At 50.8% G+C, this 24550-nt stretch overlaps 3 protein-coding genes across 5 annotated transcripts; 2 read left to right on the top strand and 1 right to left on the bottom strand.

The window, feature by feature from the left end:
• Positions 1-8: 8 nt before the first annotated feature.
• Wdr97 (WD repeat domain 97) lies at positions 9-9047 on the top strand. Of its 2 annotated transcripts, none has more exons than XM_021184280.3 (24): positions 9-217; positions 399-535; positions 677-1305; positions 1448-1569; positions 1702-2401; positions 2494-2636; positions 2737-2973; positions 3049-3139; positions 3278-3410; positions 3488-3609; positions 3834-3894; positions 4059-4208; positions 4288-4545; positions 4633-4755; positions 4832-4915; positions 5551-5679; positions 5763-5975; positions 6055-6234; positions 6367-6564; positions 6654-6775; positions 6862-7018; positions 7895-8481; positions 8567-8628; positions 8742-9047. In XM_021184280.3, exons 1-24 carry the CDS (start codon positions 88-90, stop codon positions 8936-8938), a joined length of 4965 nt encoding a protein of 1654 aa, XP_021039939.1. In that variant the 5' UTR covers positions 9-87; the 3' UTR covers positions 8939-9047. The 2 variants fall into 2 exon arrangements, with proteins under 2 accessions (XP_021039939.1, XP_085687689.1); XM_085831563.1 differs by having other exon boundaries at positions 8708-8864.
• A 5241-nt stretch (positions 9048-14288) lies between these two features.
• Hgh1 (HGH1 cochaperone) lies at positions 14289-17014 on the top strand. Of its 2 annotated transcripts, none has more exons than XM_085831621.1 (6): positions 14289-14983; positions 15095-15143; positions 15298-15396; positions 15600-15691; positions 15771-15893; positions 15969-17014. In XM_085831621.1, the coding sequence occupies exons 1-6, from the start codon at positions 14399-14401 to the stop codon at positions 16119-16121; spliced, it is 1101 nt and encodes a 366-aa protein (XP_085687747.1). In that variant the 5' UTR covers positions 14289-14398; the 3' UTR covers positions 16122-17014. The 2 variants fall into 2 exon arrangements, with proteins under 2 accessions (XP_085687747.1, XP_021039345.1); XM_021183686.2 differs by having other exon boundaries at positions 14289-15012; positions 15095-15195.
• A 505-nt stretch (positions 17015-17519) lies between these two features.
• LOC110310968 (testis-specific serine/threonine-protein kinase 5) lies at positions 17520-20312 on the bottom strand. Its single transcript, XM_021184162.2, has 8 exons — positions 19923-20312; positions 19456-19563; positions 19074-19276; positions 18941-18996; positions 18493-18625; positions 18296-18411; positions 17789-17920; positions 17520-17703 (listed from the first exon to the last, which is right to left on the bottom strand). Exons 1-8 carry the CDS (start codon positions 20124-20126, stop codon positions 17537-17539), a joined length of 1119 nt encoding a protein of 372 aa, XP_021039821.1. The 5' UTR covers positions 20127-20312; the 3' UTR covers positions 17520-17536.
• Between the last annotated feature and the right edge of the window lie 4238 nt (positions 20313-24550).

The following is a 24550-nucleotide window of genomic DNA, read 5'->3' as shown; positions in this document are numbered from 1 at the left end:
ATCTTAGCAACAGCTGCTGGCTGCTTTTCCGTTACTTAGTCTCAGAGCTGTTACTATCTCTCAGCTCTGGGACTGTCTGTGGTAGACATGGAGGACAGGCTAATAGAAACAGGCAACCACTATTCATCCGAGGGTGACCACTTAGCTCTGGATGTAGATGTTTATGATCATGACATCTACGATATCCCAGATCCTGGGGTGCTCATAGAAAAAAATGGTGAGGGCACCTAGCATTATTCGGGCACCCCTCTAGAAGACAGATGTTCCTCAGGCTTTACTCAGTCCTCAAGGTGTAACTCCCCTGGGCAGTCCTTGACCCAGCATGACCGTCAGAGGAGGGCTCCTTGTTGCTTGGGGCACAAGGCCGTGGTGACAGTGCATCTTCTACTGGTTTACAGAACTGGGTCTGTTGGGGGGACCACAGGTCCCGCATCTCTTTACCAATAGTCAGAGATGGCAGAATATGTCACTGCGTCGCCGTGCCAGACTGCTGTGGCTACACCTACGTGCATACCTCCACGACATTGTAGAAAAGGTGTGGTTCTCTGTGAGGTTTCTCCTTGGGCTCTTTCCTAGAGATACTGGGCCCTGATTCTACTGGTCCTTTCGAGTTTCCCTGGCAGAAGAGCTCATGCCTCCACTGCTCACACGTACATCTGTCTACTCTGGCCTGCAGGAGAAGAGAGCAGAGCTGCGGGTCGCTCGCATGACACATGGGCTGGAGCCACTGCGTCACCTCGAGGTGGAAGCTGGACTGTGCTCAGTAGCGCAGGATCCAGTGGGTGAACGCTTCATGGTACTCGATGGGGAAGGTTACCTGCATCAGCATACGAAGGATGGCTGGGAGCAGGCAAAGCTGAAGCCTCCTGTCATACTTAACGGGCTTGTGACTGTGCCTGGCCCTCTGGGAGAGATAGGCCGCTTTGTTGGCTGGGGTCCAGCTGGACTAAGCATATTAGGGCCAGACTTGCACCTGCTCTGGCTAAGCAAGCCACGGGTGAACAAGTCACTGGACCAGGAACCTTTTTGCTGTTTACCAGTGCCCAGCCTGAGTCTGTTGATTGTGGCCCAGATGGGTGGCAGCCTGGAGCTCTGGAAGTTCCGTTCAGGTGGTCGCTGTCTGGTACCCTGTGGTTCACCTTTGCGACCACCACCGGGCTTGTCTGGCTCGTTCAAGTGCCTGGCCCTAGGGCTGGAACCTGACCACTGCAGTTGGCATTGCTTTGCTGCCTATGGCTCGGCGGTGCTCACCTTTGATCTGGACGACTGGGCTCTCATAAATGTTAGCCAGGATCTGCATAAAACGTGAGGGGATTCGAGACAGGTGGATGGGAGGCAGATCCCCTAAGGAGAGCCAATTATTGCAGGGGCTATAGGACCCACAGACGGGCTGAGCTGAGTCCACTGCCCCCCCACCTCCCTCCCCACCCCCATTCCCCACCTCTAGCATCATCTCAGACCTGGATTACTGTGAGGAGATGGACGCCATGGTTACAGCTTCCCGGGATAGTACTGTGAAAGTGTGGGAGGCTGACTGGCAGATCCGGATGGTGTTTGTAGGACACACAGGTGTGTCAGGCTGGCAGCTTTTGCAGCCCTTCTCTTTCTCATCCTAAGCTTGCCCCTCTCCAGTGTTGGCTACATCCCAGGAATCCCTCCTTAAGCTATGATGCACCAAAATGACCTTCCCCTCTCCTGCAGGTCCAGTGACAGCTATGACAGTGCTCCCAAATAGCACGCTGGCAGTGTCTGCTTCACAGGACGGGACAATTCGCACATGGGACCTGCGGGCCGCAGCTCAGGTAGGAGAGGTAACTCTGGGTTGCTGGACCGAAGACGTAATCTCTGAGAAAGTGAGCCATTTGCTGGCTCCTGCAAGTCCTGGCTGGCCGGTGCTCTCTCTCTGCTCAAAAAGCATAGAGCTATGGCGTGTGCGTACCCTCTATTCACCATTAGCACAGCTATCCGCACCAGTGCTCCATATACAGGTGGCGCCAGTGCTACCAGCGCCAACTGATCCATCTCTGCCTGCTCGCCTTGTATGCGCCTGCGCAGATGGATCGGTCCACCTGGTGTCCGCTACTACAGGACGAACTGTGAGTTCACTGCTGTTGGAACCGGAGGACTGTGCAGCTGGGGTGGCTTATTGTTTGTCTCGAGAAGCATTGTGGGTGCTAACACGCTCAGGGCACCTAGTGCGCGCCAATGCCGCACGCTGCCCGATGGTGGTGGTACACCGCCTGCGTCCACCTCCACCCCCAGCGCCGCAGCCCTGCTGCCTGCACCTCTACAGCCATCTTACAGATCCTCGAAGTGCATTCGCTTGCTGGGAGATTGTGCGCCATAATCAGGGTGACATGCTCCGCAGTGCCATTGCCTGGGCCTGGAAAAATAAGAATAGGTGAGTACTACCTCCATCTGAGGCTAGTTAAGGCCAACTGTGGCTGACTTAGGGACAGAGCATTGGCCAACAGGCTCCATCACTTCCCACAGGTTTCTTCCGGTGATGGGGCACTCAGATGGCACACTGTCTGTGTTGGATTGGCGCACATCAGTAACAGTCTTTCACACAGAAGCACACAGTCCAGGACCAGTGACTGCTATTGGGTCCACCTGGAGCAGCATTGTGACTTCAGGTTAGTACCTTCTCTCCCTTAAAGATGGCCTGGGGGGTAGGGGTGGGGGCTCCTGCACGCACTATCCTGAAGTCCCAGCCCTGGCTCCTGCCACCCAAAGGTGGAGACCTGACAGTAAAGATGTGGCGTGTATTCCCATACGCTGAGGAATGCCTGAGTCTGCTACAGACCTTTTCCTGTTGCCACCCGGTGGTGATGCTCTGTGTCCTGGGGAAGCGCATCACTGCAGGCTTTGAGGATCCAGAGAGTGCCACCTATGGCCTGGTGCAGTTTGGCCTGGGTGACAAAATGCGTTGTGACCACCGGCCGCAGGATGACCCTATGGACCATATCACTGGTGAGCATGGAACAGAGCCAAGGAGAAGCCCGTGCCCTCACCCTCAACTGCTTCCTAATCTTAGTCTGCCCCTAGGTCTGTGCTGCTGCCCCACCCTTAAGATATTTGCCTGCTCCAGCCTGGATTGCACCATCCGAATATGGACCAGGGAGAACCACCTGCTGCGGTGGGCTGGGGCCGTATGTTGTGGGGGCAGCTAGTGGCTAGAGGGCACCCAGCAGGGCTCTTCTAACCTCTGCTTCCCTGTCCCTGCCCCAGATTCCTACTGTTTGAAACAGTGGCTAGATCTTAGGTACTCTTGCAGGCTCCTGCAGCTTGATGGTCCCCCTCAGGCCCTAGCCTTCGCCAGCAACAATGGAGACCTGGTCTTCTCACTAGGCTCCCGCCTCCACCTGGTGTCCTATTTGACCTATTTACCTACATCTTATCTAGTTAAGGTATATAGTGAGGTCAAGGTAGGGAAGGTGGGACTGGCTGCTGCGTCCTGGAAACAAAGCTCTATCTGCTTCTTCAGAAATTGTGTCTGAAGACCCCTGATATGATCAGTGACCCACCACTGCCACTCACCAGCAAGAAGCCACTGACTTCCAGCCAGTTGCAGAGGCTTGCCAATCTACGCGGAGCAGCGAGCCTCAGGTCTCTGGCAGGTCTACTTGGCTGCAGTGGCAGCCTGGGTCAGGGTTTGCATAGATAGCTAAAGGCCTCTTGGGAGTGTGTGAGTTCTCTACACTCCCGAGTCCCTCTTGGGTCTATGCGGTGTTACCACATCTCAATCCCGGAATCTTTTCTCCTGGCTACGTCTCGCTCCAGCTTCTGACCACCTATCCCAGAGTCTTGCCTTTGTTTGTTCCTATCTACAGTGTGGCCTTGCCCTTCGGCTATTACAAGAGATCAGAACCTCAGCAGCCAGTGTTGAAAAAGGTAATTTAGGTCCTGACCCTTTGCCAGTCCATTGCCCACCCATGCCCCATGCCCAGTCTCAGGCCACAGCCTCTCAGACTCTGGCCTGGGACCCTAATAGTTTCTTGGGGAGCACATGGCAAGTCTTCAAATAAGCATAGGCTGACCACCGATCTCCACCTCAGGACTTGGAGACTATCATAGCCCGGGATCAAGACCTTCAAGAACTGATACAAGGACTGGTGGCCCCAGCAACTCGGCCCCCACTAACCTTGAAGCAGCGCCACAAAGCCTTCGACAATTACTTACATCTGATCTATGGGTCTGAACTGATGGTAGGTATGAAATCAGGCCCAGGCTCTGCCAGGACCTTCACCTTGTCTGACATAAGCCTCCTGTTCTTTCCTGTACCAGGGCATAAAGCCTGAAAGGGGGTCCCAGCAGTGGGGCACTTCAGCCCCTTCCACAGAGAAGGAGTCATTGGACCAGGAGAGCCAGCCTGGACCTGTCATGATTGTTGGGCAGGCTGCATTTAGCAATGATGTTCAGCCAGTGTCCCCACTCTCATTCCCCCAATCCCCGGGAGCTCCAGGAAAGCGCTTTGCCCGCCCTCCCCGAGTCTCCTTGCCCATTCCACCTACCTACCGGAGGGTGCATAGCCAGGCATCCCAGGTAAGGTCCCCTTCACTTCCAATATCTACCCATGCCTGGACATTGTGTTCCCTGGTCCAACACCTTCTAACTCCTTGTGTACCCTAGCTTCTAGCACGTTCCTCCCTGAGCTGTGAGCTGGGCCTCGGATTGGACCTACAGGTGCAGTGGGATCAGTTTGCAGTCAAGGCCACAGACCTGGACACATCAATCGACTACATGAAGAATAGGGTGAGGGCCCCTATTCTAGGGCAGTTCCAGGGGCTTTGGTGGTCGTGTTTTATTCTTACTTCCTGTCCCTCCACAGGTTCCACTGTTGCTGCAAAGAAAGCCCTCAGAGCCTCTCTCAAAGCTCATGGGCTTCTTTCCTGCTACCATAAAGCCCTACAGGGTGAGACCTTACCCCTCCATCCTTCCAGAGGTGGTGTCTTCCGGGGGTTACTCTTTGCATATCCCATCTCCCATCTCCGTTTACTGTAAAGCCATTGTGTTCCACTCTGACCCAAGGGCCAAGCCTACCTGAAAGCAGTGTTCCCTGAACATTTTTATCTGGAAGACCAGAGTCCCTGTGCTTCAGGAGAGCAAAGTTCAGTGGGGCCAGTTGTTCAAGATCTTCCCATACTTGGTCATACTGGCCACCCTGGCAGGCCCTAGCCCTGTGCTTTGCACACTAGGGTCCTCCTCAGTTGTCTTGTTAGCCCTTCCAGCCCATTGACCTCTCTCCAAGTTATTTCTTCCTCTCCTGCCCCCCTCGACCAGATTAAGATCCCTGGAGAGAATGGGTTCGTGCAGTCAGTGCTCACCAGGGACCAGCTACTTCTTCATTTAGAGTTCCTATCCCGCAAGACTACCCTCTTCCTAGTTTCCCAAGCTAAACTGTCTATTTGCATGTTGAAAACAGAGGCTACCAGTCCAGTCTGGCTTCTGGGGGCCCATGGTTCTGAAGACGCTCCCTGGTAATGTCTATACCAGTGTACTGTTTGGTGATTTCGGACTCTCAGCCCAATCTGTTGCCTCTACATCTAGCTACGTTCTCGGCCCATCAAGTTTCCCGGCTGTGTACCCAACTCTGCGGTACTGCGGCAAATGTGGTTGCAAGCAGAGGTCAGCAGTCTTGGCTCCCTAGCAGAGCTTTCTAGCCAGAGCAGAACCAAGGCAAGAAATGGAGTTTGGGGGTTCTGTGGGAGGGCCCTGTTATCCCCACAGCCTGCCACATGTTTCTTCATGTCCCTCTGCAGGCAGAAAGTGAAGATGAGCAGTGGTCAAGGCACCGAAAGCATTCTTCTCTCAGGTGGCGAAATAAACTATTCGGTTTGCTCCGACTGACAAGGAGGAAAGGCGCAGAGGAAGAAGAGGAGGAGAGAAGGGAAGAGGAAGTGTTTGAGAGAGACTTGATCCCCTCTTCCCGAACTTCGGAGACAGAGCAAGAACACTGGGGACCAGACACAGATGTAGGTACTCTAGGTCCTCATGGGTAGGGTGAGATTGGTGCTCAGAGATGGGTCTGAAGCATCAATCATTTCCCCCTAGAGCGCCACAGATTTGATCTCAAAACTTTGCAATGAAGCCTCTAAGACTAAGAGCTACTCTCGTCCCCTCCAATTTGGACGCTCATTCTTGGAAGAACGCTATGGGCATTTGCCAAAGTTCCTGCATTATTTTGTGGTCCAGAACTGGTTCAAAAAACTGTTCCCTATCTTTACCCTGGAGGTTAGGAGACTCTGGGAAGCTGAGAAGCCTAACTTGGGGGTCTGGGGGTGGGAGGGGTGGGTAGAGGAGAGAAGGCAAGGGCTAATTTGCATGTAGAGTGGAGTTGGATGGTGTGATCAAATCTTCCTGCAGGCCTATCCAGAGATGGGCACAATAGAGGGCTTGGCTTCCATGTTTTTGGACTTCCTGTTAAAAGCTTCCTGGGCGGACAGAGTGAACATTCTAAACGCCCTGCTGAGGTTGTTGCCTGACATCACGGGTAACCTCCGAATCCGGCTGCAGGCCAAACTCTTGTACTTGCTCAACCAGGATGATCCGCCCAAGCTCCAGGTGAGCCCCTCCCCACCCCCAGGGCACCTTCTCCTATCCCAACGTAATCCCAGAACCCACCAGGGTCCGTCCCCTGCTCCTGAGCGCAGGACCAGACACAGAAGGAGTTTGTGATGATGGCACTGCAGCTGCTCCTGGCCTGCAGCCTGGATGTCCTGGAAGTGGTGTTGGAAATTATCTCTTACTACCTGTATTCTCCAGTCAGCTGCAGGTGAGTTCAACTCCCACTAGGTGCCCCCCCAACCCCACCCCCAGGCTAGTTTGGGAGGACTTGAATTAAACCTCTTCCTGTCCCAGGCAGGAGCTCAAGAAGCTGCTGGAGGGGATGGGGCTCCACGACCCAGAAGGTGTGCTGTTCAAGGAAATTATGACCTGGGTTGAGGACTTGAAAGTTGAATCCAAGGCCAATATACGCACCCAGTGTCAACAGAAGCTTGAAGACATTTATCTCCAGGTCTGGTGGGCCAAGGGCTGGCGGTTCCTATTGCCTTCTTCAGAAAACCATGAGTGGTGCCCGCGGGAATCCCCCACCCCCAAGTTTTCGAAAGCAGAATGTTCCTTCCTTCCTTCCTTCCTTCCTTCCTTCCTTCCTTCCTTCCTTCCTTCCTTCCTTCCTCCCTCCCTCCCTCCCTCCCTCCCTCCCTCCCTCCCTCCCTTCCTTCCTTCCTTCCTTCCTTCCTTCCGTTTTGTTTTTTCAAGACAGGATTTCTCTGTATAGCCCTGGCTGCCCTGGAACTAACTTCTGTAGACCAGGCTGGCCTCAAACTCAGAAATCTGCCTGCCTCTGCCTCCCAAGCACGGGATTAAAGGTCTGAGCCACCATTGCCCGGCTTTTTTCTTTTCTTTTTTTGTTTTGGGTTTTTTGTTTGTTTGTTTGTTTGTTTGTTTTTTCGAGACAGGGGTTTTTTTGGTTTTGGTTTTGGTTTTGGTTTTGGTTTTTCTAAACAGGGTTTCTCTGTGTAGTCCTGGCTGTCCTGGAACTCACTTTGTAGACCAGGGTTGGTCTAATTATATGTAAGTAAAGCTGTCTTTAGCCACACAAAAAGAGAGCATCAGATCTCATTATGGATGGTTGTGAGCCACCATGTGGTTGCTAGGATTTGAACTCATGACGTTTGGAAGAGCAGTCTGTGCTCTTAACCACTGAGCCATCTCACCAACCCAGCAAAACACTTCTTGAGAGCTCCCTCCCTACTCAGCAGAAGGCTGTACTTGAGTTGGGCTTGAGGGCTGGGTGAAGTACCCTCTCTCTGGAGCTGAGACTCTAATAGAGGGACGTTTCAGAGGTACGGGTGCAAGAGTCCTTACTCTATGGGTCACTCCCCTCTAGGCGGATACCTTGGAGCAGTCCACAGTCAGTATATTTGTGGAGCCTTCCAGGCAGGTCTCACAAACCTCCCTCATTTCTGGGGGAAGCTTGCCTGCCATGAGCACCTCTTGGACATTCTCACGAACATCAGAAATGTCACCCGTGCCTTCACCCGTGGAGCCTATAGAGTCTATGGAGCAGGTGACGTCTATGGTATCCATCCCAGAACTCCAGATGGCAAGCTCACATGCACAAATTCGTATCCAGAAAACCAAAAAGGTACTTGCCGATATGCTGCAGACCTTCGGTCTGGAGGACTCCGAGTATCCATTTAAGTCTGATGAGAGAAGAGAGTCACCACTGGCGCAGACATTATGGGCACGCTCTCAGATAGTAGATCTGTTTCATATGGATATGCTTAATCTCTTCTGTGAGAAGCGGCGGGCACAGCAACAGAGATCATTGATGGGAGAGGAGGAGGAGGAGGAGGGGAAGGAGGAAGAGGAAGAGGAAGAAGAGGAGGAAGAGGAGCATTTACCTGTCTCACTCCTACGACGACGCCACCAGCTAAGGCCCAATGCTGTGCTGCGGCCACATCGGGAACGCTGGTGCGCATGACAGCGGGTCTGTGGGGCTGACCCTGCATGGGTTGCACCGAAGGAAGGTCTGAAGTAAATCCTCTCCCTTCTTCAGGCTCTATCCAATCCTCCGTCTTCAGGAGGCCAAGGCACAAGACTTTGGTGTGTTTCTCAGGAGTAAGTAAACGAAGGCGTAAGAGCTGGACCCTAATGCTGCCCTGTCTCCCCCATCCCCACCCCCACCCCCCAACCTCAGCCTATACTTTGTTTGCCTGGCTTCCCACATCCAGGTCACAAGATGCAGAGCAAGGAGCTGACGGCTGATGGTTCTCTCCGAGTGCTGAAGCTGCCACTTCCAAGAGTGGACTTGCAGCCCTTCCCCCCAGGCTGGCCCGCACCCCCACGGGCACTGCCCCCGCTCCTCCTTCAGCCTTCACTTCAACGCTACTTTCTGCTCCAAGATACATACCCCGATGCCTTCAGTTGACCTGGGGGACAGATAGCCAAGGCTCCATGGCCAAAACCTAGTCCTACCCCCTTGGCAAATCACAATACCATACTTTGTCTAATTTAAGAAATATATAAACACATATATATTTATTTACTTATTGTGTATCTATATATGTTCATTTGTGTGCAAGTACATGTGTGGGCATGCTTGTGGAGGCCAAAAATTGATGTCAAAGTGTTTATTGTTCTGCACCCTATTTTTATTAGTCTTTGGTTTTATAAAACATCTCTCTACATAGTCATTGCTGGGGCTCTCTATGTAGACCAGGCTAGTCTCTAACTCACAGGGATCCACTTGCCCCTGCCTCCTAGGAGCTGGGATTAAAGACACGTGCCACCGCCCCAGGGCCTATTTTGATGCTTCAGTTGTTGGAGTGTTTTCCTTTATGTATGTACAAAGTGGGTCTCAGCAGAATATTCTCTGCAGTTGGTATACCAATGATTGAAACAGGCGGCATTTGAGGAAAAAGAGCCAGGAAGGACTTACGCTTCCCTCTTTCCTTCATTCTCCAGGTCTGTAGGTGAAAGCTGTTTCTTTTGTTTGTTTTGTTGCTTTTGTTTTGGTTTGCAGTCTGCGGGTTTTTTGTTTTGTTTATTTGGGGTGGTTTTTTTTTTTTTTTTTTTTTTTTTTTTGTGTAGCCTTGGCTGTCCTGGACTTGCTTTGTTGACCAGGTTGGCCTGGCAGGATAGGTCATCCGTCCTGATTACTTTTGTTTTGTTTTGTTGGGTTTTTTTTGTTTTTGTCAATTTGATACAAGCTAGAGTAATCTGAGAAGAGGGATCCTCAGTTGAAAAACTGCCTACCAGACTGGCCTATGGACAAGCCTATTCTTCTTTTTTTTTTTTTCTTTTTTTTTTCCCCCCCGAGACAGGGTTTCTCTGTAGCCCTGGCTGTCCTGGAACTCACTCTGTAGACCAGGCTGGCCTCGAACTCAGAAATCCACCTGCCTCTGCCTCCCGAGTGCTGGGATTAAAGGCGCAAACCTATTCTTCTTGATAATGACTGATGTGGAAGGGCCAGCCCACTGTGGGTGGAGCAAGCCCTTAGGAGCTAGCCAGTTAGCAGCATCTCTTCAAGGCCTCTGCTTCTGCTCCTTACTTCAGATGCCCCTCTGAGTTTCTCTTCTGACTTCCCTCTGTAGCCTGTGACATGAAGAGTGTAAATGAAAGTTGTTTTTGGTTACAGTGTTTTTTCACACCAAGAAACCTTAACCAAGACATCTGAAGGCCAGTAAAATTCTGTCCTTCAAAAGGGTAGTCACGAGGCTGGAGAGATGGCTCAGCGGTTAAGAGCACTGACTGCTCTTCCAGAGGTCCTGAGTTCAATTCCCAGCAACCACATGGTGGTTCACAACCATCTATAATGGGATCTGATGCCCTCTTCTGGTGTGTCTGAGGACAGCTACAGTGTACTCATATAAATAAAAATGAGTAAATAATATTTTTTTAAAAAGAAAAGAAAAAAAGGGGGGTAGTCACTCCATTTCTGCCTTGATCCTGATGGGTCTTGGTGAATTGGAAAGTTATTGTTACCTTGTATGTTAGAATTGTATGTGGTCACCCATTTCAGATCACTTATTCGTGCAAATAATATCACTTCTATCATGAATTGCCCAAACAAGCAGCCATAGCATGGGCAAAATTTCTGTTTCCTGTTGCCAAGATAAAAACACCCCAACAGACGATGCCGGGGCCTAGCAAACACAGGAGTGGATGTTCACAGTCAGCTATTGGATGTATCACAGGGCTCCCAATGGAGGAGCTAGAGAAAGTACCCAAGGAGCTAAAGGGATCTGCAACCCTATTGTTGGAACAACATGATGTACTAACCAGAACCCTGGAGCTCTTGTCTCTAGCTGCATATGTATCGAAAGATGGCCTAGTCGGCCATCACTGGAAAGAGAGGCCCATTGGACTTGCAAACTTTATATGCCCCAATATAGGGGAATGCCAGGGCCAAAAGAATGGGAATGGGTGGGTAGGGAAGTGGGGGGCGCTATGGGGGACTTTTGGGATAGCATTGGAAATGTAACTGAGGAAAATATGTAATAAAAATTAAAGAAAAAAAAAAAACACCCCAACAAACCCAACGGTGTTGGTGCATGCCTTTACCTCTAGTACTTGGGAAACAGAGGCAAAGGCAGGTGGATCTCTGTGTTTGAAGCCAGCCTGATCTACAGAGTGAGTTCCAGGACAGTCAGGGCTACACAAAGAACCCATCTCAAAAACCAACCAGGGCTGGTGAGATGGCTCAGTGGATAAGAGCACCCGACTGCTCTTCTGAAGGTCCAGAGTTCAAATCCCAGCAACCACATGGTGGCTCACAACCATCCATAACGAGATCTGGCTCCCTCTTCTGAAGTGTCTGAAGACAGCTACAGTGTACTTACATATAATCAATAAATAAATCTTAAAAAAAAAAAAACAAAAACAACCAGACATACAAAAGCCAAAAAGCCAGGTGTGGTGGTGCATGCCCCTAATCCAACACTTGGGAGGAAGATCTCTTGAGTTTGAGGCCAACCTAGTCTACAAATTGAGTTCTAGGACAGCCGGGGCCACACAAAGCAACTTTAGTTGCTTTCGTCTTAGTTGTGAGGACTTGGCTCACAATTCCAGGTTGCAATCCATCATTGTGGGGAAGTCAAGGCAACAGAAACCTGGAGCAGCTTGTTATGGTCAAGAAACCACTGTACAAACTGCAGACACTCTGGTCTCAGTTTATTTTATTCTTTTTTAAAAAGATTAATTTATGTATATGAGTACACTGTAGTTCTACAGATAGTTGTGAGCCTTCATGTGGTTGTTGGGAATTGAATTTTAGGACCTCTGCTGTTCAGGTCAATCCTGCTTGCTCCAGTTGGTTGGCTTTGCTCGCTCCAGTCAAATCCACTCACTCAGTCCCTGACTCCCTCCAGCCCAAAGATTTATTAATTATTATACATAAATATTATACATAAGTACAGTGTAGCTGTCTTCAGAAGAGGGCGTCAGATCTCATTATGGGTGGTTGTGAGCCACCCTGTGGTTACTGGGATTTGAATTCAGGACCTTCGGAAGAGCAGTTAGTGCACTTAACCACTGAGCCATCTTGCCAGCCCCCTGGTCTCAGTTTACTAAAGGAATAGTTTAGTGAATGCACAGCCAGGACTGGTGAATCAGGCACACAGCCTAGATTTGGGGAGCTAAGACTGCAACCCCAAATATTTCCCAGGGCCAGTTTATAAAGGCAAAACCCACAATGAGCTCATATGCAGGTGTAGAAAGTACTGTAGGGTGACTGGTTTTTACTCAAGCTACTTTGACAGTTTAGACATCAGTTCAAACTGATCTTTAATTTGGTCATAAGTGGATTTTTTAAAAATTTTTATTTAATGTATGAGTATCTGCATGTACACCTGCGTGCCAGAAGAGGGCCCAAGTTCTCATTATAGACGGTTGTGAGCCACCATGTGGTTGCTGGGAATTGAACTCAGGACCTTTGGACAAGTAACCAGTGCTCTTCACAGCTGAGCCATCTCTCCAGCCCTGTTGTGGAATTTCTTTTCTTTTTTTTGTTTTGTTTTGTTTTGTTTTGTTTTGGTTTGGTTTGGTTTTTGGTTTTAGTTTTTTTGAGACAGGGTTTCTCTGTGTAGCACTGGCTGACCTGGAGTTCACTCTGTAGACCAGGCTGTCCTTGAACTCAGAAATCCGCCTGCCTCTGCCTCCCGAGTGCTGGGATCAAAGGCGTGCGCCACCACGCCTGGCTGTGGAATTTCTTAAGAAGAAACAAGATATGTGGTCGACTTGATTCTGCTCTGAATCAAACTATTCTCTGTATCAGGAATATAATATGAAGTGGTTGGCAGGCATGGAACAAAATGGCTACAGCTGTGCTTGGGGAACAGTCCTCAACACAGCTAGTCACATTCCACTCACAGAAGACAGCAATGATTCATACATGTCAATATGTTTGCTTTTTCCACGCTTATAAAACCCCTTTCCTATATAGGAAATGGTAACACTCACAGTGAGCAACGTCTTTCCACTAATTAAGATAAGCCCCCACAGATGTGCCCATAGACCAACTTAATTTAAACTTTCACTGAGATTTCCTTTCTAGGTGACTATTTTGTGTCAAGTTAACAAAGTTAACTTTGTTTATGAGAAAAATCTTTGAGACCAGCTCATTTTATAGCTCAGGCTGGCCTCAAACTTACACTGACCTTCCTGCCTCAGCCTCCTCAGTTGTGAGATTAGACAGTGATATGTTTATAAAAAGATAAGGAGCCAGGAAGTGGCGGTGCATGCCTTTAGTCCTACCACTTGGGAGGCAGAGGCAGGCAGATTTCTGAGTTTGAGGCCAGCCTGGACTACAGAGTGAGTTCCAAGACAACCAGCACTGTCTCCAAAACAAAACAAAACAGAGGCAAGGGAGCCTTTTTTTTTTTTTTTTTAGAAACTCACTAGTCGCTGTCAACAGCTGGGAAACCTGGACAGTTAGCCCTACACAGACCTAACCACTTTGCCACTGTAGCTGGAAGGATCCCAGTCAGTATCTAAGGTTGCTTAGGATCTGGAACTGTGGCGGCTCCTGGCTATCACCTACAAAAACCTGACAAGGACCAGCCCTGGAAAAACCCCTAACTCAAGATTTCTATTTTGAGAGAGCAAGGACCCCAGGCAGCTAATTGCTAATACAGGCACAAGAAGCACCAAATGGGATACTTTCCCAGAACAGATCCTAGTACTGAAATTATCTTCTGCTAGGATTACGTAGCTGAGAAGGCCAGTGTCCTCCCATCTGTGCTAACAAATGTGCCCGTGGAAGGTAGTAATATGGAGCCACTGAGAAGCAAAGAAACGCAGCGAGGTATGGAAGACAGAAACCGAACAGTGCTCTAGAGAGCTGTGCAGGGGCGTCTGTCACCAGGTGTCCCCAAAACTGCAAACTATAGATTCATTTATTAGTTCCCTTTGCCCAAGCCTGCTTGACTCAGACTTCTGTCACTGAAGAGGGCCTAACAAATGCACTGAAAAAAATTTAGCCCCTCTGCAAAGTCAGAGACTGGTCCAAAGCTGCCTTTTCATCACAGAGTCCTGCGCCCTCCGGTTCCTGGATGTCTGAACCCAGGTTTAAAGGGTGGCAGCAAACACTCTAGACACCAGGATCACCGGCTTCCGAGCTTCGCTTCAAATTATGCGTGCTGGTCGCGTTGTTCTGACGCCTGGCAAAGCAAACACGCAATAGGCATCCGGAAAAGTCCTTGCAAGGATCTGGTGGTGGGGGTACATCTGCACCAGCTTAAGGGGTGCCTAATACTGTGGCCCACAATGCCTCGCGCCGAAACCGGCCCCGCCCTCTTCAGCCAGGTTCTCAGCCTCGGAAGGGGTTTAACGACTTCCGCTTTTCCCGGCAGTGGCCCCGGTACGATAAGTGACTGAGACTGCTGGCGGCATGCGGGCACCGGGAGTAGGTTCGGGGCTCTCTGGTGAGCGAGGGTTGCTAGAGCAGGAGGCTGGCGCGGACACGGAGGCGGCGGAACTGCTGCCCTTCCTGGTGCTCGGAGCGCGAGCCGACCTGCAGGCGGCCGCGGCGCAGCACGTGCTGGCGCTGACTGGTGCGGGCTCCGGCCGCACGCTGTTGGCGGGACAGCCAGAGTTGTTGCGGGCCTTGGTCGACCTTGCAGTGGCCCCGGCCCCAGCTCCTTCCCGCGATGCCTTCCGCGCGCTCGTGAACTTGGCTGCTGATCCCGGTGTGCACTGGCAGCTGCTGGCGGCTGATCCGGAGCTGCCCGCCCGCCTGCTGCGCTGCGTGTTGGACCCTCAGTGGCCCTGGGCTGAAGAGGCGGCTGCAGTGCTGGCCAACCTGAGTCGCGAGCCGGCTCCGTGTGCTGCGTTAATGGAGAAGCTGATGGCCGCTGAGCCGGAGCGGTTGGGTCTGGAGCGGCTTGTCAACGCGCTGTGCACGCCGAGCTACAACGCGGCCGCACCCCTGCATTACCTGGGGCCGCTGCTCTCCAACCTTAGCCAGCAGGCGGAGGTGCGTGCTTTTCTCCTGGACCCAGACAGGTGAAACCCAGTCGCCTGCGCGGGCGGGAAGGTGGGGAAGTGGAAGTGAACAAGGACAGCAGTGAATATCTTCTTTCAACAGGTGCGTGGTCCAACGGCTGCTGCCTCTTACCCAGTACACAGACTCTTCGGTGCGCAGGGGCGGGGTGGTAGGAACACTTCGGAATTGCTGTTTTGAGCATCGTGAGTGACAAGGAGGGGGTGGTGCCATTGCTAAGGTGGGGATTGAACCCTAGGGACCCAATGGACCATTATTCTGATCTCCTTCCTTGTCGGCACCTCCAGGACATCACGAGTGGTTACTTGGGCCCCAAGTCGACATTCTCCCCTTCTTGCTACTGCCCTTGGCTGGGCCTGAAGAGTTTTCCGAGGAAGAAATGGACCGTGAGTGACTTGGGTGGTTACCTCAGGGCTGTCTGGGGCTAGAGGGAAGACTACAAGAGGGAGATGGAGAAGTGTGCAGGTCTGGAGTCCCTCTGGCAGCTTTTAAGGAGGGGGTCGTTACAGACACACACAAGGCTCACCCAGGCAGAGCAGGGCTTGGGTGTTCGGTACAGGGACCAATAATCTCCCACCCTCACTCCTAGAGCTGCCTGTTGACCTGCAGTACTTGTCACCAGACAAGCAACGGGAGCCGGACGCTGACATCCGGAAGATGCTCATCGAAGCCGTCATGCTGGTGAGCAGGGGTCTGGGATGTTAATGCCTCTCCACAAGTCCGTATTGGCATCCGAGTAACCTTTTTTCCATCTTCCTAGCTGACAGCCACGGCACCCGGTCGGAAGCAGGTACGGGACCAGGGTGCCTACCTGATCCTTCGAGAGCTGCACAGCTGGGAGCCAGAGCCCGATGTGCGGATGGCTTGCGAGAAGCTTATCCAGGTGAGTGCAGGGTCAGAAAGGATAGGCAAGTGCCAACGGCTTATGAGCCCGCTCACCTGCCTCCTCTTCTTGCAGGTGCTTATTGGTGATGAGCCAGAGGCTGGCATGGAAAACCTGCTGGAGGTGCAGGTACCTGAAGACGTGGAACAACAGCTCCAGGAGCTCGACCAGCAAGAGCAACAGGAGCTCGCTCAAGAGCTAAGAGGCAACAGTGCCCCACACACCTGAAGTCCCTTTGGCCTGAACGCCAGCTTCAAACCCACCTCTGCCAGTGTTGGCACAGGGTTCTAGGGTCAATGCCCAGTAAATGTTGAGCCGCTCAAGGATGCTGCCCAATCCTGTGCCCTGTTGCAACCGGCAATAATGCACATTGTTCAGAGCTGCACTACTGAGCTGGAGCTGGCTGGGTTCTGTCACAGCTGCCTACAGATGAGGCAGGATGCCGGTGGTCACTGGAGCTATGAAGAGCCTATTCCCAGCTGGTGATAGGACTGGACTGGAAATACTGCAAGCCCTGGGAAGCCAACTAGGTTTTCATTCCTGAAGGCACTGAGGGGTCTGGACGTGGATAGGCTTAGAGATGTAAACAGCGCCGTGAGCCCCAACCTTCGGAGTCTTTTTGCTTTCCTTACCCAAGACCTTAAAAGACAGACTACACTTGGATCCTAGGCCCTTCCTAGAATGCTCTGCCTTCTGAGCCTGTGAGCCTGTCTTTGGATCACTTGCTGGGTTTCCCATTTGCTGTCTCCGTTTCTCTGTTTCATCTTGTCAGCCTCCTTACTCCCAGGTTGAATTGGGGCTTAACCATTCAGCTAGAACCTGCTCCTTGGTTAGCTTTCTCAAGCCTCGGTTGCCTTTCAAGGCGGATTCTGAGTTCAAGGCCAGCCTGGTCTACAGAGTGAGTTCCAGGACAGCCAGGGCTACACAGAAAAACCCTGTCTCGAAAAAAAAAAAAAAAAGACATCCAGACTCTCCTTCGGGGCACACCTTGCTTACCTCTGCAAGAGATTCTCCTGCGTGTTCTTTTACCCCTGTACGATCCTACCCTTAACATTTGGAGCCTACTCCGTGTATGCACCCCTTCTTCCTAATTTGTAGATATCGTGGCAAGTTTTGCTCTACTTTTTTGTGTCCCCCTTTCTGAGCTACAGATCTCACTCCACTTGTGTGTGCAGTTTTCTTCAGCAACAGGTCCTTCCAGGTCCCTGAGACCTGTAGTCTCCAAGGGAGTTTGCAGTGTTCTATTTCATACCCCTGAAGCTGAAAGCCTGGTGTATGTGTTGTCATGCATGGCTAGGTGTTTTCATTGGGTACCAGGAGTCTTCTCAGTCCCCCCCCCCCCCGGCCCAACCCCATGATGCTCTGCAGCACTCTTGTTAAAGCTTTGACACTGTTGGCACATGCACCGTGTAGACTGGTGTTTTCCCCCAGACCCAGGTCCCCAAGGAGATACCCAAAGGCCACTGGCCCACCCTTGTAGATAGCTGCATCCTTAATTCAACAGAATGAACATTTTTTTAATCTTCCCACACCCACCCACCCTCAATTCAGCAGAGAGTGCCCAGCCATGTTCTTGTTCGGGAACATGGGACATAGAGAGCAGCCATCTGCCATGGTACGCCCAAGCCTAAGGGTGGTAGAACCTATTGCTCTGGTGCAGGCTTCCAGGTGTTGCACAGCTGGGCCAGAGACGGTCTCCTTGGAGATGTCCTGGCACTGGAGGGGCTGGAGCCTTTGCTTCTGGCATGCCTGGTATCTCTGTCAGGCTCTGTGTTGTCTGGGGCTATTGCGGACCAGGAATGATCCTGTTCTGCAATGGAGCAGAGCAAAGGGTCATGTGGAGTGCTAGACACACCGCCTGCAGGCCAACCAATTAGCTGTGAGCCATTTCCCACCTCCGGGAGCTCCAAGTGCAGAGGACAGCATGTGTTCTGCAGGCAGCATCCAGCAGTGAGCAGCCACCTGCTGTAGGTCCAGACGTTCACATGGATGCAGCTGAAGCAGCCCTCGGATCAGGTCCCGGCACTCTACAGGGGAGGGCTCACTGCTGGAGCCTGCCACAATCCTGACCCACACTCTGCTACTGTCAGAAATGTTGGCAGCTTGACAGGAATCACTACTAGTCGTGGCAAAGGTTTGGGGGCTATTCTCAAAAGGGGGACTGAGGTGCAGAGGAGGGGTGAGGTATTCTGGAAAAGTGCCATGTTAGATATTCAGTAGGATTGGTAACCCTCCAAGTCAGTCCCACCGCAGCTCAGCTTCCCCAACATACAGTTCAAGGACCGTACTTTTCCAGCACATGGGGGTAGGGTGATACCATATTCTCATCGCCGTGGTCCTGGTCTCGCTACCCTCCAGGCTGGAACTGGGCCTTGGAAGGAGCGTGGCCTGGTGGTGCTCACCTGGGGACAGCCCTGGCCTGAAGATGGGACCTCGACGAATCAGGTTCAGCATGCGATGGGGCTGGTGTTCCTTGAAGGGCAGCTTCCCAGACACCATAGCATGGAGGATGATCCCTCTGGGGACCCAACTTCCTCAGGGTGTTGTCCCTTTCTAAGCCCACCCACAGGTCCAGCCGGGGGCTACCTGGGGTACTCACAGGCTCCACAGATCAGCCTGCTCACCGTTGTACTTCTTGCTCATGAGGATCTCTGGGGCCGTATAGGCCACCGAGCCACAGAAGGTGCTCAGCAGAGAGTTCTTGAGCCCCACCCAGTTGGCAAAGCCAAAATCTGCACACAGTGTACCGGCAGGGCGGGGCAAGGGAACACAAGTGATGGACAGGTTGGGGAGAGTGGGTTCAAGAGGACATCTGTTAGGATGGTGAGGGTTGGGAAGGGAAGGAACCTGAACTGTATGTTGTAAGAATGAGGGAGAAACTAGGCAGGGGCTCCCGTGGATGCAGGTCAGTGGGTTTAGGCTATAGGAGCTGAATTCAGGCTATGTGGGAGAGCTGAAGGTTGGGGCACAGGAGTCTGTGGGACAGGCAGAATTTGGGAGGTAGGAGTCCAGAATTAAACCAGACCGAGGGAGCTGTGTGGCCTCACCTGTCAGCTTTATGAAGCCCTGGTCATCCAACAGGATATTTTCACATTTCAAGTCCCTGTGGGAGAAGGGAATGTGGGGTCAAGTGAGTCAGCAGATCTCCAGGTAGGCAGATAGGCCAGATGGCACCCTCACCTGTGCACAATGCCAACATTGTGGCAGTGGGCCACAGCGCTGACCAGTTGCCAGAACAGCCTTCGGGCTTCTTCCTCCTCCAGCCCTGGGCAACATCGGAGGTCTGACACTGCGTTGATATGCTCCAACAGGTCACCTCTAGCTGCCAACTCCAATACCAGGTAGGAACGCTGGCTGTTCTGGTAGGTCTCATACAGTTGAACCTAGCAAACACCCCAATACTCCATGTACACTGTCGTCCTGAGGAAGGCTGGGAGTGTCAGGTATACTAGCTCTCGGTTGCAGGTTGAGAGAAGACTCTTCATGCAAGGACAAACAAGAGGTTCCAAGTGAAGAAGTGGGGCAATGGGGTAGAGCGCTGGCATGGTAAGGACCGTCTTACTATGTTCATGTGCTTGTAGGTAGCATTGAGTGATAAAATCTCACGGGGCAGGAACTTTCTGGAGTATTCCGCTGGGGCTTCAGCCATGGACACAATCTTGATAGCCACCTGAGGAAGATGTAGAGTGTTCAACTGTGTGTAGACTCCTTACGAATAGGCCCAGAATAAAATATGTTATTTTATACATATTGCTCAACTTCTCCATGTGGCTGAGCAAGCAATATCCTCGGAAGGAAAGTGCCTGTCGCACTTTTTGTCCTGGGTACATATATGTTTGAGGGATTGGGGAACAGAGCATTGGGAAGCTGAGAAGAAATCAGACTTAGGAGGGAGGTCCTATAGAGGAAGCTAGGGGAACTAGAAGGTACCCGAGAGAGGTTAGGGCAGGAACTAGGGTCCATTCTAGAATGGAACCAGGCTAGGGTACCCCCAAGGAACCCACAGAGAAGGTGACAGGCCTGCCTCACCATAGTGTGGCGCTTGCCCCGCAAGTCAGAGGATAGCCTAGGGTTGTGCTTCATGCGCTCACGTGTTGCATAGGCCAGGTAGACCTTGGAGAAAGCACCAGATCCGATCTTCTTGGAGGAGAGCAAGTAACCGTTGTTCATGCATTCTCGAACCTGTTCTATGAACACCCTCTGATCCGACTTGCGCCAACTGCTGCTCCTCATGGAAGGCAGGGCGCCACAGAACTGGGCTTGGTGGGCCAGCTTACTGCCCGTCAGCCAGGGAAGGGACGCAGCTGAGGTCTGACTTGTTTCAGAGGGCAAGGGGGTCAGGGAAGCAGAAGGCCAGGAGGGATCTACTGTCCCTTGGAGAAAACAGTCACGTTTCTGAAGACGTAATGGGTTTTAGGCTAAGAGCGTAGGTTGAGAGCCTCAGGAGGAGGCTTCCACAGCTCTGGACTGATTGGAGAGTAAAGACTCCAAAGGACTGGGTGTAGGTTCTAGAATAGAAGGTTCTAGAGATGCACTTGCATTGTGCCCTCAAAGGTCTCCTCTTAAGCCCTGTCATCTCTGGATTAGCCCTAGGTTCTTCTTCTGTGGAATGAGAATGAATATGAAGGGCTAGCACCAGGATGTGGCTTTGGGGGGGCCGCTCTGCATGCGATTGAATAGAAAGGCCTTTTCATCATTTGGGGGGGTACCATGGAGGCTTTGCACCCCCTGGAGCTGGGGTGACAGATGGATGTGAGCCACCTGACCTGGATGCTGGAAACTAAACTTGGGTCCCCTGAAAGAACAAAATGTGTTCTTAATTGCTGAGCCATTTCTTCTGCCCCTATACAAGATCTTTAAAGAAGCTAGGAGGGTTAAGTCTTCTAAGGATTTCAAGAGTCGAGAGACGAGCCGCCATTTCATTCTTTGAGGAGGTGATGCTAACCAAGGCTACTGTCAGGAGTGGCAAGGGTCCAGGATCCTCTAATCTGGTCACCCTCTACCGCAGTGGGTACCTTTGAAGGTACCAAAGACCATCAGAAAACACAGATATTTTTATTATGATTCATGGCATGTAGCACAGTTACCGTTATGAAGTAGAAATGTGTAAAGACATTTTTGAGAATTCTAGAATTTTTGTTCCCTTACACACACACACACACACACACACAAATATTACAAGAACACACTTTCTTTTTAATCCCAGGTGTAGGGATTTGGGGTGCTTCGACTGTCCACAGCAGCTGACCATGATTTGCCTTGTGCTCTAGGAGAGGCGTGGTTTTGCCAGCTGCAGGTAATTTCTGCAATGCGTGACTCTTGGAATTTTGAGAACTTTTCAGAGGGTACATAAATGTGAGGGCCCCCAAGAGGCGGCATGGTTAGTTGTTGGTCATTTAGGGAGGTCAGTTATGGTTTGTTAGTAGCTATGGTCAAAGAAGAAACAAAAGGAAAGAAATTAAAATCAGGGATTCCCCCCTCCCTTTCTCTCTGTCTCTCCCCTCTATCCTTGTTTCTCTCCTAATGACGGAGTGAAACGGAGGGGTGGATAAAGGACCCACAAAGTAGTAAAAGATCAGCTACAGCAATGAAAATACTTTTTTTAAGATTTATTGCCGGGCGTGGTGGCGCACACCTTTAATCCCAGCACTCGGGAGGCAGAGGCAGGCGGATTTCTGAGTTCGAGGCCAGCCTGGTCTACAAAGTGAGTGCCAGGACAGCCAGGGCTACACAGAGAAACCCTGTCTCGAAAAACTAAAAAAAAAAAAGATTTATTTATTATTATAAATAAGTACACTGTTGTCTTCACACTCCAGAAGAGGGAGTCAGATCTCATTACAGATGGTTGTGAGCCACCATGTGGCTGCTGGGATTTGAACTCAGGACTTTCAGAAGAGTAGTCAGTGTTCTTACCTGCTGAGCCATCTTGCCAGCCCGAAAATAATTTTATGGCTTGGGGTTAGGAAGGTTGAGAATGTCAGCTCTGCTGGATCTTGATTATTCTTTTTCTTTCTTTCTTTCTTTCTTTCTTTCTTTCTTTCTTTTTTCTTTTTTTTTGGGGGGGGGGCTTTTTGAGACAGGGTTTCCTTGTGTAGCCCTGGCTGTCCTAGAACTCATTCTGTCGACCAGGCTGGCCTCGAACTCAGAAATCTGCCTGCCTCTGCCTCCCAAGTGCTGGGATTAAAGGTGTGCACCACCACTGCCTGGCTTGATTTTTTTTTTTTTTTTTAAGATTTATTTGGGGCTGGTGAGATGGCTCAGTGGGTAAGAGCACCCGACTGCTCTTCCAAAGGTCCAGAGTTCAAATCCCAGCAACCACATTGTGGCTAACAACCATCCGTAATGAGGTCTGGCGCCCTCTTCTGGAGTGTCTGAAGACAGCTACAGTGTACTTACATATAATAAATAAATAAATCTTAAAAAAAAAAAGATTTATTTGTTTTATGTATATAAGTACACTGTAGCTGTCTTCAGACGCACCAGAAGGTGGCATCAGACCCCATTACAGATGCTGTGAGCTACCATGTGGTTGCTGGGAATTGAACTCTGGAAGAGCAGTCAATGCTCTTAACTGGTGAGCCCTTGGATTTTGAGGTTTTTTTTGTTTTGTTTTTGTTTTTTTTAAAGATTTATTTTATTTATTATATGTAAGTACACTGTAGCTGTCTTCAGACACCAGAAGAGGGCATCAGGTCTTGTTACAGATGGTTGTGAGCCATGCGGTTGCTGGGAATTGAACTCAGGACCTCCAGAAGAGCAGTCAGTACTCTTAACCTCTGAGCCATCTCTCCAGCCCCGATTTTGAGTTTTGACCCAGGCCAGACCTGCTGCAGGAAGCCTGCCACCTGGGGCTTTCTGCAGATTTGAACACATCCTCAAAGGACGCAAAGGCCACCCCTGACTACTCTACAGGGCTTGTTTTCAACTCCAGAGTCACTGCTGACATTTGCTTAGCATGTGACATATGCCAGCTGCTTTCCTTAAGTAGTCATCTTAGCTATATCCCTCTGGTCACGTCTCATTCCCTGAACACACAGACGCGCCAAAGGTGGTTCATGCTCAGAATTTCAAATCTGAATGCAAAGGAGCAACACATGGTTTACAGACAATGAAACTGAGGTCCAGTTGTGGCAGAGCGCTCCTGAAAGCCTGAAATGTGATTAGAGGTCTAATGAGCCTTCGAGACTTGTATCTTCCTGCACTGATATTTATAGGTAGACGCAAAAGGCTTGACAACAAGGCGCTGGAGAAGCGTGGCCTGAAATGTCAGGTTTGTTTTCTCATCCACCTCGTCTGGTGACTTTTTGGAAATGCGTAGCTCATAGCTACAGTCCTTGTCTTAGAAAAAGAAGAGATACAGAAAGTGTGGACACAGTAGCTGTCCAGTGAGGGATCTGGAGCTTAGGGGAAAGGAAGTCGCTCCTGGGGACCGAATACAGTTGGCTCTCTGGGAGGTAGGAGGGCTGTGGGTACATGAGTGACAAGGTGAACTGAAGGTGGGTTTTACATCTAGAGAACAAAAGGGAAGATCATGTGACTCTACACACACACACACACACACACACACACACACCCGCAGTACCGCTGAGCTACAGCTGTGTCCTCAGAGTCTCTCAGCTGTTCAGCGGTGCCTGCCCCTTTTACTTTCCTGGCTCCCATCTGTGCCAGACCCCAAAGGGAAGCTAGCAGCTGTTAAAGCTGTGTAATTACAGTCCGGGTCCAGAAAGATCACATTCCTTTTGCAATGTTCTTAAGAAAGTTAATTTTTTTATTGTACGTTTATGAGTGGTTTGCCCGTATGCATGTATGTACACTGTGTGCATGCCTGGTGCCTGTGGAGTTCAGAAGGGTCCCAGATCCTCATGGTAAGCATGGTTGTCAGCCACTTACCTCGTGGGTGCTGGGAACTGGAACCAAACCCGAGTCCTCTGTAAGAAGAGCAAAGAAGTGTACCTAACCACGGAGCCATCTCTCCATCACCCACCTTTTTATTTATTTATTTACTTTTTAAGATTTTATTCTTGCCTGGTGTGGTGGTGCTTGTCTTTAATCCCAGCACTCAGGAGGCAGAGGCGAGTGGATTCCTGAGTTTGAGGCCAGCCTTTTCTATAGAGCAAGTTCCAGGACAGCCAGGGCTACACAGAGAAACAAAACCTAAAATAAGCCAGGCAGTGGTGGCGCACGCCTTTAATCCCAGCACTCAGGAGACAGAGGCAGGTGGATTTCTGAGTCCAAGGCCAGCCTGGTATACAGAGTGAGTTTCAGGACAGCCAGGGCTATACAGAAACCATGTCTCGAAAAACAACACAAAACAAACAAACAAACAAACAACAAACAAACTAGAATAAACATTGTGTGTGTGTGTGTGTGTGTGTATGTTGGGGGGAGAGTGTGCACTTCAGTGTAGATGCCGGTGGAGTTTAGAAGCTTTTGTTCCACCTGGAGATGGAAGTTAGAGCTGGCTGTCAGCTGCCCAACATGGGAGACGGCAGAATGTGTTCCTAACTGCGGAGCCATCTCTCCAGTCCCTTTGCCTTGTCTTGTCCTTCTTTCTGTCTGCACCCTTACTAGTCAGTCCATCAGCTCTACTGCATTTTACCCAGTACCTCATGTGCTGGGCCTTATACTGAACAATAAAAGTAAAAGCTACGTTGTGA

This window comes from Mus caroli, unplaced genomic scaffold, assembly GCF_978045245.1.
Source record: "Mus caroli unplaced genomic scaffold, Mus_caroli_1 scaffold_16, whole genome shotgun sequence".
NCBI lineage: Eukaryota > Metazoa > Chordata > Mammalia > Rodentia > Muridae > Mus > Mus caroli.
The sequence above is the reverse complement of the archived record's forward strand: the minus strand, read 5'-3'. Positions and strand labels throughout refer to the sequence as shown.

Excerpts from the sequence above, each read along its gene's own strand:
- Wdr97 (XM_021184280.3), top strand. The coding sequence starts at position 88 with ATGGAGGACAGGCTAATAGAAACAGGCAACCACTATTCATCCGAGGGT. Across the intron at positions 6,565-6,653 it reads ATGATCCGCCCAAGCTCCAG|GACCAGACACAGAAGGAGTT; the intron begins GTGAGCCCCTCC and ends TCCTGAGCGCAG. Across the intron at positions 6,776-6,861 it reads TATTCTCCAGTCAGCTGCAG|GCAGGAGCTCAAGAAGCTGC; the intron begins GTGAGTTCAACT and ends TTCCTGTCCCAG.
- Hgh1 (XM_021183686.2), top strand. The coding sequence starts at position 14,399 with ATGCGGGCACCGGGAGTAGGTTCGGGGCTCTCTGGTGAGCGAGGGTTG. Across the intron at positions 15,196-15,297 it reads GAATTGCTGTTTTGAGCATC|GACATCACGAGTGGTTACTT; the intron begins GTGAGTGACAAG and ends CGGCACCTCCAG. Across the intron at positions 15,894-15,968 it reads CTTGCGAGAAGCTTATCCAG|GTGCTTATTGGTGATGAGCC; the intron begins GTGAGTGCAGGG and ends CTCTTCTTGCAG.
- LOC110310968 (XM_021184162.2), bottom strand. The coding sequence starts at position 20,126 with ATGAGGAGCAGCAGTTGGCGCAAGTCGGATCAGAGGGTGTTCATAGAA. Across the intron at positions 19,564-19,922 it reads GGGGCAAGCGCCACACTATG|GTGGCTATCAAGATTGTGTC; the intron begins GTGAGGCAGGCC and ends CATCTTCCTCAG. Across the intron at positions 17,921-18,295 it reads CAGGCCAGGGCTGTCCCCAG|AGTGCCGGGACCTGATCCGA; the intron begins GTGAGCACCACC and ends CCTCCCCTGTAG.